Source organism: Pteropus medius, unplaced genomic scaffold (genome assembly GCF_902729225.1).
Source record: "Pteropus medius unplaced genomic scaffold, Ma_sr-lr_union100, whole genome shotgun sequence".
NCBI lineage: Eukaryota > Metazoa > Chordata > Mammalia > Chiroptera > Pteropodidae > Pteropus > Pteropus medius.
This window is the reverse complement of record NW_024348534.1, coordinates 575,444-587,763: the sequence shown is the minus strand read 5'-3', so window position 1 is coordinate 587,763 and position 12,320 is coordinate 575,444. Positions and strand designations below refer to the sequence as shown.

The 12,320-nt window shown below is 38.4% G+C and overlaps 1 protein-coding gene and 1 pseudogene across 1 annotated transcript; one reads left to right on the top strand and one right to left on the bottom strand.

Annotated features, from left to right (window-relative positions):
• Positions 1–1,392: 1,392 nt before the first annotated feature.
• Positions 1,393–2,741, bottom strand: LOC120616778 (hepatitis A virus cellular receptor 1-like; annotated as a pseudogene).
• A 5,536-nt stretch (positions 2,742–8,277) lies between these two features.
• LOC120616783 (inositol-pentakisphosphate 2-kinase-like) lies at positions 8,278–11,654 on the top strand. The gene is made up of 2 exons (XM_039880377.1): positions 8,278–8,434; positions 10,700–11,654. Exons 1-2 carry the CDS (start codon positions 8,376–8,378, stop codon positions 10,923–10,925), a joined length of 285 nt encoding a protein of 94 aa, XP_039736311.1. The 5' UTR covers positions 8,278–8,375; the 3' UTR covers positions 10,926–11,654.
• The last annotated feature ends 666 nt before the right edge of the window (positions 11,655–12,320 follow it).

Genomic DNA, 12,320 nt, shown 5'->3' with positions numbered 1-12,320 from the left:
TTTTTTTAGTGGATTTTTTAGGACTTTCTGTATAAGATCATCTGTCAGTAGAGATAGTCTTCCTTTCTAATTTGGATGCCTTTTTTTTGTCTTTTTCTTGTATAAGTGCCTGGGCTAGAACCTTTAGTACAGTGTTGAATAGAAGTAGCAAGAGCAGACATCCCTGATTTGTTCCTGGTCTTACTGGGGACAGCATTCAGTCTTTCATCATTATGTATCATTATGTATGGTGTTAGCGGTGCGTTTTTTGTAGATATCCTTTATCAGATTGAAGAAGTTCCCTTCTCTTCCTAATTTATTGTTTTGTTTTTTTTTTATCATGACAGGATGTTAAATTTTGTCAAGTGTCTTTTCTGCATCAATTTGTTTTTGTTTTTTGTTCTTGAGATATTATGTTAATTTATTTTTGGATGTTAAACCATTTATTCCTGGGATAAATCCCACTTAGTCATGCATATAATCCTTCCTATATGTGGTTGTATTAAATTTGCTATTATTTTTTTGAGGATTTTTGGGTCTATATTCGTAAGAGATATTGGTCTATAGTTTCTTTTTTTATGATATCTTTTTTATTTTGAGTATCAGGTAATACTGGCCTCGTCAAATGAGTTGGGAAGTAATCCAGCCTCTTTTATTTTTGGAAGGGTTTAAAAAGGAGATATGTTAATTCTTCTTTAAATATTTGATGAAATTCACTAGTGATGCCAATCTGAGTTTGGGCTTTTCTTTGTAGGTAATATTTTGATACCAAACTTGGTCTCTTTACTTGTAGATCTAATCATATTGTCTGTTTCTTCTTCTTCAGTCAGTTTTGGTAGTTTATGTCAGTTTAGGGATTTGTCCATTTCATCAAAGTTGTCTAATTTATTGGCCTACAATTGTTTCTGGTTTTCTTTTTCTTCCTCTATTGGTATAACCTTTAGAAGTTACATTACTGAAAGTTTTTGGTAAATTCTCTGTTTATCTGGATATGTTTATAATTTGTCCATAATCTTAAAACGTAGTTTTTTCTAGGTGCAAACAAAGGGTCGATTGTTTTTCTTCTAGCATTTAACCATTTTATGCAACATGATCTGATTGGATGTTGCTATTGAGATGTCTTCTGTCAGTCCAACTGTCCTTTCTTAGGAGGTGATTTTTTTTTTCTCTATGGCTGCTTTTATTTTATTTTGTTTTGTTTTAATTTTAGTATAAAAAATTAGGACTGTATTTCCGATAAGGCTGACTATATATAGATGAGCTAGACACTCTACCCAACATCACTGACATGTTGGAATGCCATGAGAAATTGACAGAAAAATCATCCTGGATATTAAAAAGACTCTGACATGGTGATATATGGTTATTGTATTGTGCAGCCAATGGCATAAAGCCTTAGAGGGCCACTGAGTCTTAATGCATGCCATAAAGATTGTTCTCATTGTAGATATTCGCATCTGCTTGGTGTAGCACACTGCAGCTGCATTTTGCAAAGTTCCATTCTTAGGGTCATTCAATGAAACTTTGCTTATTCGCAACACCTTTCTTCTCATTCACTTTTTGGTAATTATGGCAGCCAAAACAGTGAGTAATATCACACCAATAATAGAGAGTCCAATGTAGAATGCCTCAGTAGTGATCATCCATGGATTTTGTTCCAGGTACGTGTGAATTTCATTGTATTACTAAATGCCATCTGAAAGCTGTGCCATAGTGCCATCTCCATCTGTTAGGCAAAGTTCAATGGTAAGCTGGTCATATTTGTTTCCTGTGCTGTGATACACTGGGTTTCTGTTGTCTGCATTGGAGAAGATGAAGTAGCTGTTTTGAGGTTCCGTGTGGGTGCTGGCATTGTAGGAGCAGAGGTGAAGACCCTATGTGATGTTGAAACACTGGTGACCTTAGATGGACTGGCTTTATCTCCAGTAATATGTTAATTTTCAAGTCATTATTACCACCCTGAGCACGCAACACTGCAATAGTACATGCCGCTGTTGGACTGGGCTGTATTCTTTATAGTTAAAGACACATTCTCTTTCAAAATGATTCCATTTAGGTTATAACACTCATTCCTCTGAAAGGTGAAATGGTTTCCATCAATTCCAATGAGATGATTTGAGCATAGAAACCGAGGACATTTCCCTTGGCCCCAGCACTTGGTTATGACTTCTCTAGCTGTTGAGTAGGTGCAGGGTCACACGACAGGCATGACTCACCACTCCACTCACTTGTACCTGAGAAACTACAACATCTGTCCAAAATAGTATGAGGTTTGTGAAGGCTACCCAGGGACGCATGATGGTGTCAGCTGGTTAGTTAGGTTTTTAGCTCCTCTGGTGGTTGTCGCTACAGCTGCTTTTAAGGTCTTCTCTTTTTCTTGTTATTCGACATTTTAGTGCAATGTGCTTAGGTATGGTGTACTTTTTATTTATCCTGCTTGGTGTATGTTGCACTTCCTCTTTTTGTGGATTTATGTTTTTCCCTTTAGTATGTCATAGCATTGTCATTTATTTGAATGTTGTTTTAATTTGTTTACTGTTAAAGATAATATTGACATTTACAACTTTGTACTTCAACCCTTGTGTACACAGCACATCTATAAGGTAGATTCTTAGAAGTAAAATTTCTAAATTTATTTTTTGATAGATTCTGTCATTTTGTCCTCCCAAAAAGATTTTGCCAATTTATGTTCCTTCCTGCAAAAATTGAGGGCCCTTGTTTCCCCCATGCCTTCAGAAACACTAATATCACTAGCATTTAACATTTTAAATTTTCTAAGCTTTTGTTTTCATTAACCATTGGTATTGTGAAATATAGCAAAGAGCAAAGTTCACAGGAAAAAATGTACAGTCCAGTGATTTGTCACAGACAATCCCTTGTGGAATTACCTACGGGGTGCCATTACAGAACACGGGCAACTGAGCAGAATCCCTATTGGTTTCCTGTCCAGTGATGCCTCTTTTCTTTCTCCTTAGGGTTAGCTATTGTATTGACTTGTATCTCTATAATCTAGTTTGTTCTGTCTTTGAATTTTATCAATGGGATCATGTATATAGCTCTTATCTTTTTTTTTTTTTTTTTTGGTTGTATAACGCTTAATGAGATTCACTGATGTTACTGTATGCATTTCCATGTTTGCATTGCTTTATAGTGTTCCATTGAATGAATATACTACAATTTATCCATTCTACTGTTGATGGACATTTGGGTTGTTCCCAGTTTTTGGCTGTTATGAATAAAGCTCTGTAAACATTCTTAAACAGATTTCTTGCTGTACATGTGCACCAAGATATATTCCTGGGAGTGGAATTGCTAGGCCAGAGGTATGAACATATTTAGCTTTAGTAGATATTACAAAATAGGTTTACTGTTTCCATTCCTTACAACTGGCCAGGGTAGTTCACTTGGTTGTGGGTTTTTAATTTTAGTCATTCTGGTGAATGTATAGTGGTGGCTTGTTGTGGTAATGAGATTAAGCTCTTTTTCATATGTCTATTGTCCATTTGTATTTTCTTTTATGTAATATACCTGTTCTGTTATGTAATGTAATATACCTGTGCAGTTTTTTGTAGGGTTGTCTTTTATTTTCTTATTGATTTGAAGAAGTTCTTTATATATTCAGATAGAGGCCTATTGTCAGATATATGTGCTACAGGTAGCCTGTAGCTTGCTGTCTAGAGACTCTCATGATGGAGCCCTTTTAAGAAGGGAAGTTCATAATTTTAAGGTAGTTTAATTTACATCTTTTTTCTTTTTAGGCCTTTCTCTACCTTTCATTTACCTTAAAGACCTACAGATATTTAGAAACCTTATTGTTTTGCCTCTTATTTGGTTGGTAACCCTGTGATTGATTTTTGATGTGGCATGAGGTAGGATTTTATTTTTTCATGTGGAATTGCCCTGATCACTATAGAGTCATAACAAGTCTTGACACCACGTAGAGCACATCCTTCTACCTTCTTCAAGAATGTCTCTACTTTAATAAATGCCTTGGCTCTTCTTGACCTTTTGCTTGTCTCCATAAATCTAAGAATCAACTTGTTCAGTTCCACAAGGAAAAGCAACACCAAAACTATTGGGCTTTTGATTGGTTTGGCATTAAAATGATGCATGAGTGAACACTGATACAACATTGAGTCTTACACCATGGACATTTTCTGTTTTTTTTAGGTGTTATTTAAAATCTGATAAAAACATTTTATGATTGTCTTTGGAGAGGTCTTATATTTTATTTTATTTATTCTCATATTTGATGATTTTAGATATAAATGGTATCATTTAAAATAATTCATTTTAAAGTGTTTATTGTGGGTAGCAATTGATTGTTCTGTCAACTGTGCTAAACTCACTAATTCTAACAATTTATATCTTCTTTTGGATTTTCATTATTTGTAATCATACTGTCTGTGGATTTAACTTTTACCCCTCTCCAATCCTTATACCTTTTACTTATTTTGTTTTGCTTAACTGCATATAGTTAACATATAATAGTGGGAATAGTGAGAATTATGGTCTTGTTCCCATTTTTAGAGAGAGAGCATTTTACCATTGTTTGCTGTAGGGTTTTGGCAGGGGCAGGGGGGTTCATTTGTTTATTTTTTAAAAATAAATAACCGTTATCAGATTAGGAAGTTACCTTGTATTCCTGATTTTTTGAGTTTTGATCAGAAGTGATTGTTGAATTTTATCAATACCTTTTCTTTTTTTATTGCAATGAACACATGACTTTTCTCCTATTTTCTGTTAATGCGGCTAATTATACAGTTTGTAGTGATGTATTATTCTTTTTATATATTTGGTTGCTAATATTTTGCTTTGGGTTTTTTGCATATATGTGAGTGATATGAATTTTTTGTAATATCTTTGTTAGGTCTTGATATCAAAGATATGCTTGTCATAAAATATTTGAAGAATGTTTCCTCATTTTCTTTTCTCTGGAAGAGGTGAAGTAAGAAGTATTATTTCATCCTTAAATATTTTGTGGAATCACAGGTGAAACTATCTGGGCCACTTGTCTTTGTAGGAAAATTTTAAATTATGATCTCAATTTCAGATTTTTTTCTTTCTTTTGTCAGTTTTGGTAGGTTGTATTTTTGTAGAAATTTTTGTTTTGTCTAAAATTTTCCAAATTTTGAGTTTTGTAATATTCTTTTATCTTTTAATGTTTTATAAGATCTGAAGAATGCCTTTTTATTCCTGACAAATGGTATTTGTTTCTCTTTTAATCTCTCCCACCAAGAGTTTATCAATTTTGTTTTATAAAACTTAACTTTCATTTATTTCAGTGTCTTTATCTCTGGTAAGACTTTTTACCTTAAAGTTTCCTTTGTCCGATATTAGTGTTACTTCTCTAGTGTCTTTTGGTTTAAACTTGCACTGTATGTCTTTTTCAGTCTTTTTAATCTCTCTCTGTCTTTGTATTTAAGGTATGGTTTGGTTTTCTATCCATTCTGACATTGTGTCTTTGTCATTCAATTGGACTCATACTTGGGCCTAAACCATTTAATTTTTCTACCTACTTTAGGTTTCTTTAACTCTCCTCTCTTATTGTCTTTTTTTTTTTTTAATCATTTCATTTCCTCGTTCTGTTAGCTTGGAAGTTATAGAGTCTTTTACTTTTAGTGGCTTGTCCTAGTGGTTCCAGCAAGCAGTTGACTTTTATTGTTTAGTACCTTTCCTCTCTTCTCGGACAATGCAAAGTTCTTAAAGTACAATTTACTATTACTCCTAACTTACATTGCTGTTGTTTTTTTGCATCCCATTTTAAACTCAAGAAGACATTATTGTTATTGTTTTATACAGTCAGTGTCCATTTACCCACATATTTATCCCTTGCATTGCCCTTCATTCTGCCCTATATCTCTGAACTTTTATCTGGGATCATTTTGGTTTTGTCTAAAGAATGAAGAACACCATTTCCCATTCCCTTAGTGTAGGCCTGCTGGTGATTCGTACTTAGTTTTGGTTTACTGACATGTATAAAGTTGTTCTTGAATCTGTGGCACAATGTCTTTTTTATTGTTTTTAGTTCTGGAGTTTCCAGTTTGTTCATTTTTCTAGTCTCTAGTTTTCTTTTGAAGTTCTCCATTTTGTCTTTTATTCTTTGAACAGAGCAGCATGTGTGTCTGGTACCACCAATAGCTGGAGCCCATGTGCATCTCTTTCTATAGTCATGGGTTGTTTTCTTTTTTCTTTTTTTTTTTTTGCTGGTTTTCATTCATGTCATCTTGTTTTGTGCTTGGATATTTTTGCTTGTGTGTCAGAAATTATATTAATTACAATTATTTTAGAAATAATTTGATGCCTAGAATGATATCTTCTTCCAGAGAGAATTTTAGGTTTGCTTCTGCCAGGGACCTAGTAAGCACTAGCAAGCTGGGTCATCTTAATCCAGTTTGGTGACTGATCTCTTTGTAGCAGAGCTGCAGTTCCTGGTAAGGCCTGTCAACTTCTGGCTCATTCAATCTTAAGGTACAGCATTTTGGGTACTAACCCAAAGAAGGGTTCATCATGGTTACTGTCCCCATAGCCCTGGCGGCTGGTTAAAAGTGCCCCTTGGCTAGCCTTCTAAAATAATCACCCCTCTTCCTGGGCAAAAAAGACCCAAATGTCTTTGTCTTCCCTGTGGTCCAGCAGATTCTCCCTGGTCTTGTGAGCTCTGCCTTCAAGCAGATGTTTTTGATATTTTGTCCAGCTTTTTCTAGTTGACCTCAGCCTTTGGGTTGGCCCCAATTCCATAGTTCAGCATTACCTGAAGTGTAAATCTGACCCTTTCATTCTATGTCTGATATACATATATATTTATAGTTTTGTCCACCTGATGAGTAAAAAAGATTTCACTTATAATTTGCATTTTTTTGATTACTACTGAGTTTGAACATCTTTTCATATATTTATTGGCCATTTTTTTTCCTTTTCTCTGTTGGACCATATCTTTTCTGGGTACTTTTCTTTTTCCATATTGCTCTAGCACTTTATATATTCTTTATGTTGATCATCTCTTACATGTTGCAAACAGTTTCTCCCATTCTTTCATAATTCTTTGACATTTTAATTATGACTATATCATATGAAAATTTAATGTTTAGATATTCAAATGTTTCAGTCTTTTATGGCTTTTGGTTTTTATGTCTTGCAGATTAGGACAACATAAATATTTTATGCTTTAATATTTATCTTTTGAATTCTTTTGGATTGAGTTTGTGTTTATTTTGTGAAATATTTGACTTCTTAGGTAAATGAATAGAGTGTAAGGAGAGGAGCTACTTTTTCCTCCTACTGTAAAGGTTTTTGCAGGCCCTGAGAAGAGCAGTCAATAGGCCCAAGATGACATGCATTTGGGGTTCCCTCCAATCCTTCCCCACAGTCCTGCCTTGTGGAAGATAAAGCTTGGATGTTTTCTCAGGGCAGGTCTTCCTGGCTGAGTAACGTGGAAGAGAATGACAAAAAAGGGAGACAGGAGGTTATGATCTGTCATCACACAAATGTCGAAACCAGTGATAACATGTAAGGTCTATGTCCTATTTTTGTAAATAGTTTATTTTTATAAGTAAGAACTATTTCAATCTAAAAAAATCAAATGATATATGAAAGTTCAAAGAAAAAAGGGGAAAAAAGTGCCCCAAATTTCCCACAGAGGTGACCATCATTTTGGATCTCTCCCTCTGTCTGCGACACACATGTGAGCATACATATGGCTTTACAAGTCAGTTCCCGCAAACTCTGCTGTGTGTTTAAGTTGGCAGCCCTGGTGGATGTCATTCCAGGCCAGTATGTAGAGATCATGTCCTCCGGCGTTAAGAGCACAAACTTCAGAGCCAGAACACCTGGTTTGAGTCCAGCCTTGTTGTCGCCTAGCGGTGTGAAGTGGACAGGTTGTTCTGTGTCTGTTTCCTCATCCATAAGCTAGGATACTAGCACTGTGGGGATGAAGTGACTTAACACCAGCTCAGTGACTCCTCTGTCTGCAGTGCATTCTAGGTGGCTGCATGACATCCTGGCATGTCATGTAACCTGAGGTACTTTCTGTTGCCCTAAACAGGGCCTTGGACATCTGTGCACTGCCATCTTGAGGTGTGGAGTGATGTTCGCTCAGTGCTGCACAGTGGGCACTGAGGCAACTTACTGCTTTTTCTTCTAAGGCGGACTGTGGTTGCCTTGCTGAAGTCAAGTCCCAAGTCCCAGAGTTTTGAATCAGGGTCCACATGCTGCTTTCAGTGAGAAGTCAGAGGGCAGGATTGGCCTGTGGGGAGCCCTTTGGGCTGATAACTTCGTAACCTACCTCTAGGTTCTGTGCCTGGCTAGACTTTGCTGGGAAGAAGGGTACGTGTGGCAGTGGCGTGGTTTCCTGGAGCTGACCTTTCCTTCCTCGACAGGTTCAGCAGTACCGGGTTGCCATGACTGCAAAAGACTGCTCCATCATGATCGCGCTGTCCCCTTGTCTACAGGATGCAAGGTGAGGTGCTCACTGCTGTGGGTTTTGTGAATTGACTAGAATCAGTTTCCCCCTCATTAGGGAGCCCCAGGCAGGACCCACATTTATGAGCAGAGGCTCATCTCTGATGCCTACTAAATATCATCCCACTTGTTAACTCTTGTTCTCTAAAAGCTTATAATTCCATCAAAAGGACATTTATGAGAATAGTTTTAAAAGATTGTTCTATTAAATTGAAGATTACTATTGTTTTCTAAGAAAACACCCTAAGGACTTAGAAGCGGTTTGATACTGTGGTGCAAATTCCTTTCTCTCAAAGGAAGCCCCCGTCTTCTGTCAAGGTTCTGAGGACCAAGAGACTAAGTTCCTGTGGGCCTGTTCCTCTGTCCTCTACCAGGCCCACTATGCTGACCTTCATGGTCATTTGAAGCCTTTAAAGCAACACGTGCATTGTTCTGCCTGTTTGTAGCATCTCTTCCTGGACATCACTGTTGTCATCCGGTCTCCTCCCCCACCTTTTTTTAGGAACTCGGGATAAACCTGATAATCTCTTAGTAATTAGGTAGCAGTTTCAGCATTGATCTGCAGGGAGCAAAACCCCATGCACAGTATTTACGGAATGTTCTGCATGCTTCTGACAAATGTTCCAGGGTCAAGATGACTGTTACTGGCTGCTAGCCACCCATTTTTCTAGTGCGTTTGAACTAAATATTCCTAGGATTCCTGCTCTTCGGCAGGTACAGAATTACCCATTTTCTGATAGGAAACTTGGAGGTACATTTATAGGGTATAACTAAAATATTAAAAAATGGTTGTTCTGTTTAGTTGAAAACTGTTATTACTAAAGAAAATGCCCCCAGTGTTTAGCTATGAGGAATCCAGTAGCTGGATTAAGCTAGTTTTGAATGAGATGTTATTATCCAGTGCCCTGCCTGAGGGGAAGACACAGTCAGGATGCAGAAATGTGAGAGGCCTGCTGAGGGCTTGGGGCCCTGGTACCCTCAATAAAAACTGACACGTTGAGAGAGTTGCTGGGACACGTATCCAGAAGCTTTTGAGCCACATAGGCACCAGTCTCAGATCCAGGGTGGCAAAGTGTTTAGGTGTCAGGAGCCACACAAGGGGGCTCCTGTGGTCGACAAATGGTCAGACTTCCCGTAGGGGCAAGCCCTCGGAGCATCCTCCCACAAGCCTCTGTGTGATAGGGTCACATCATTTTGTTGGGCGCTAGTTCTGAAGTGAGAGATTGAGGTGTCCTTTAAAATGTGTAGCCCTGTCGAGGGCTAGAGACATGTGCTATGCCAAGCCTAGCTGCCTGGAGCTTGGGTTTTAGACCCTGAGAGGAGACTCCAAAGCAAGACCTGAATTTGCAAGTGTGTCCTCTGCTGTTCAGGAGGGAGTCGTTTAAGAATCCAGCAACTGAGCCCCAGATTCATTTTTCCAATCAGCTGTATTTTGGAGTAGGAACTGAGTCAGAGTCTAAGCCCTGATTAGCTTCATCAGAACAGGAATGTGTTCGTCAGCCTTCCCTCTCCCAGGCAGAAGCTTTTGAAATTAGAGTTTTGTTTGATTTTTTTTGAATGATTTCTTACTACTTACTATTTAAATAGTAGAAAGCATCGAGCAATCAGGACTTCTACTTCCCTTCAGCCCCACTGAACTCATCTAACACCAGATAACGAGTCAACCGGATGCAGATGTGCACTGAACATGGGAAGCATAACAGTCTTAGGACAAAATTCAGAATTAGTTTGTTTTTAAGTACTAGTAATTGTTCATATTTTTTTTAAGCATAGGACTATTCTGATGTTTAGAAAACCCACAAAACTAAGCCCTAGGGAACAAAATACAAAACAGTGCAAATACAATTTGAGAATAAAACATGAAACCAGCTCTGTCTCCAAATGAGAAAGCAGAAAGGAGCATCAGCTCTCACCAGAAATGGGAAGGGCGTATGAGAATTCTGTTCTCAACATTTTATCCATTTGGCTGTTGAATGGCCAGATCTACTTTCTACTTTTTCTTAGGTTTTGTAATTCTTGGCCCACAGTAAAGTAATTTTGTCAGCATTCATTTATACCACTGGGATATGGGAAATATCAATCACGTATTCTACATAATTGCTTTCCCATTTTTGCACTTTAACCCTTTCTCATCTGGTGTGGTGGCAGGTATCACAGTAGGTGCCTCTCTTGCAGAAGCTTCCAGCACTAGTGCATCCAGCTGGCACAGAGATGGAATGCATAAGAGGATTTGGGAGGTCTGAAATTGCTTTTTTACTTCCAGCTCTGATCAAAGGCCCATCGTCCCTTCGTCAAGATCCAGGTTTGCCTTCTCCGTGTCTGTGCTGGACCTTGACCTCAAGCCCTATGAGAGCATCCCTCATCAGTACAAACTGGATGGCAAGATAGTCAACTACTATTCAAAGACTGTACACACCAAAGATGCCACCATGATGTCGACTAGGTTCAAGGAAAGCGAAGATTGCACATTAGTTCTCCATAAGGTCTAACTTCCTTCCTGTGGTGTCTTTGAAACTTGAAGATAGAATGTGAAGGTTGAATGATAGAGCTATTTTCTCTTGTGTTGGGTGACTTTTGGCTGTGAATGTTTTTGCTTTTTAACCACTGTTGAGGTGGGGCTGCTTCTGGGAGATGTGGAATGAAAGAGTACTAGAAATGGACAAGGAATGTGAGATGTGAGCCCTGTGGTATGCTGTGTCTCGGGAGGCCCCTCTGGGCAGTTCTTCCTTCCCGCCCTGGGCTCATGTCTTATCTCTAATACAAAAAGCCTTATTATAAGACCCAAGGTTTGGATCTCCTACCACCAGACTCCTGACATAAAAAACTTGAATTGTCATGTACATCTTAAAATTTGGACTTTTAAGAAAAGATTGATACTACTGGAACTTGCCCAGCTGAGTAACTTGGTCACTTTTTTTAATGCAAGTGACACATCAGCACAGTTAAGTGGTTCCCTGCTGCAGAGAGTGATGGATTGCTGGTGCAGACATCCGTTCTGAGCACTGTGGACTTGGGGTCCCTGTGGAGGTGCCGTGGCCGCCATTCTGCACAGGGTTGGCAGGGATCGCAGGACTCAGGTCAGGGGTGAACACCACTCATTCGAGCATTGACTTGCATTCTTTTTTTGTTTTGTTTTTTTACAGAATGATTTTAACTTTAGGGGAGACAAGGGATTCTTTCCCACCTAAAATTGCTGCTGTAGAAGCTGGAAGCAGAGCTGTACCACTGAGCTGCTGTGCCCAGGGTGGGTGTCATGGGGGCAGCAGTGTTCCTTCTAGCTGCTGTGCCTAGGGTGGGTGTCATGGGGCAGCAGTGTTCCTTCCAGCTCTGTGTTCTTGGCATTTTGGGGTGTTTGGGGAATCTCAGCCAGCTCTCCAGAGCCAGCACTGAGTTTTCTCTCCTCTCGGTACCTGTTGCTCTCTCGGGTTTCACTAAGATGCATGGTGTTTGCAGCCTCAAGTGGTGCTGGGCCACCTCCCTTCTGCAAGATGAGCAACTCCTGGCTGGTACCAAGAGGGCTCTTGTTGGGGTCACCCAAAGTGTGCCTGGCTGCTATGGAAACTGTTGGGAATCTTGGCTTCAGTTTTTTATTCTATGGTAGGCTGTACAGATTTGATTATTTATATCATATTGCGGGACTAATGAAGGCTTATTGTAACATATTATAATATTAGTGAAAACATGGAATTATATGAAAATGCTACATGAAAAATAAGAATATTTTGCTGATTGTAAATTTTTGTGGGGAATTTTGCGATAACTTGAGAATTACACGTTTGAATCAAGCCAGCTCTTCTAGAATTTATTCTTCAGTTCTGCACTAACATTTACTTCTTACTTCTATACTCAGAGAGTCAAAAAGATACTCAAATGACACACACCTT

Bases quoted from the DNA above. Each gene is read 5' to 3' on its own strand.
- LOC120616783 (XM_039880377.1), top strand. From the start codon at position 8,376: ATGACTGCAAAAGACTGCTCCATCATGATCGCGCTGTCCCCTTGTCTA. The intron at 8,435-10,699 runs GTGAGGTGCTCA...TTTTACTTCCAG, and splicing joins CCTTGTCTACAGGATGCAAG to CTCTGATCAAAGGCCCATCG.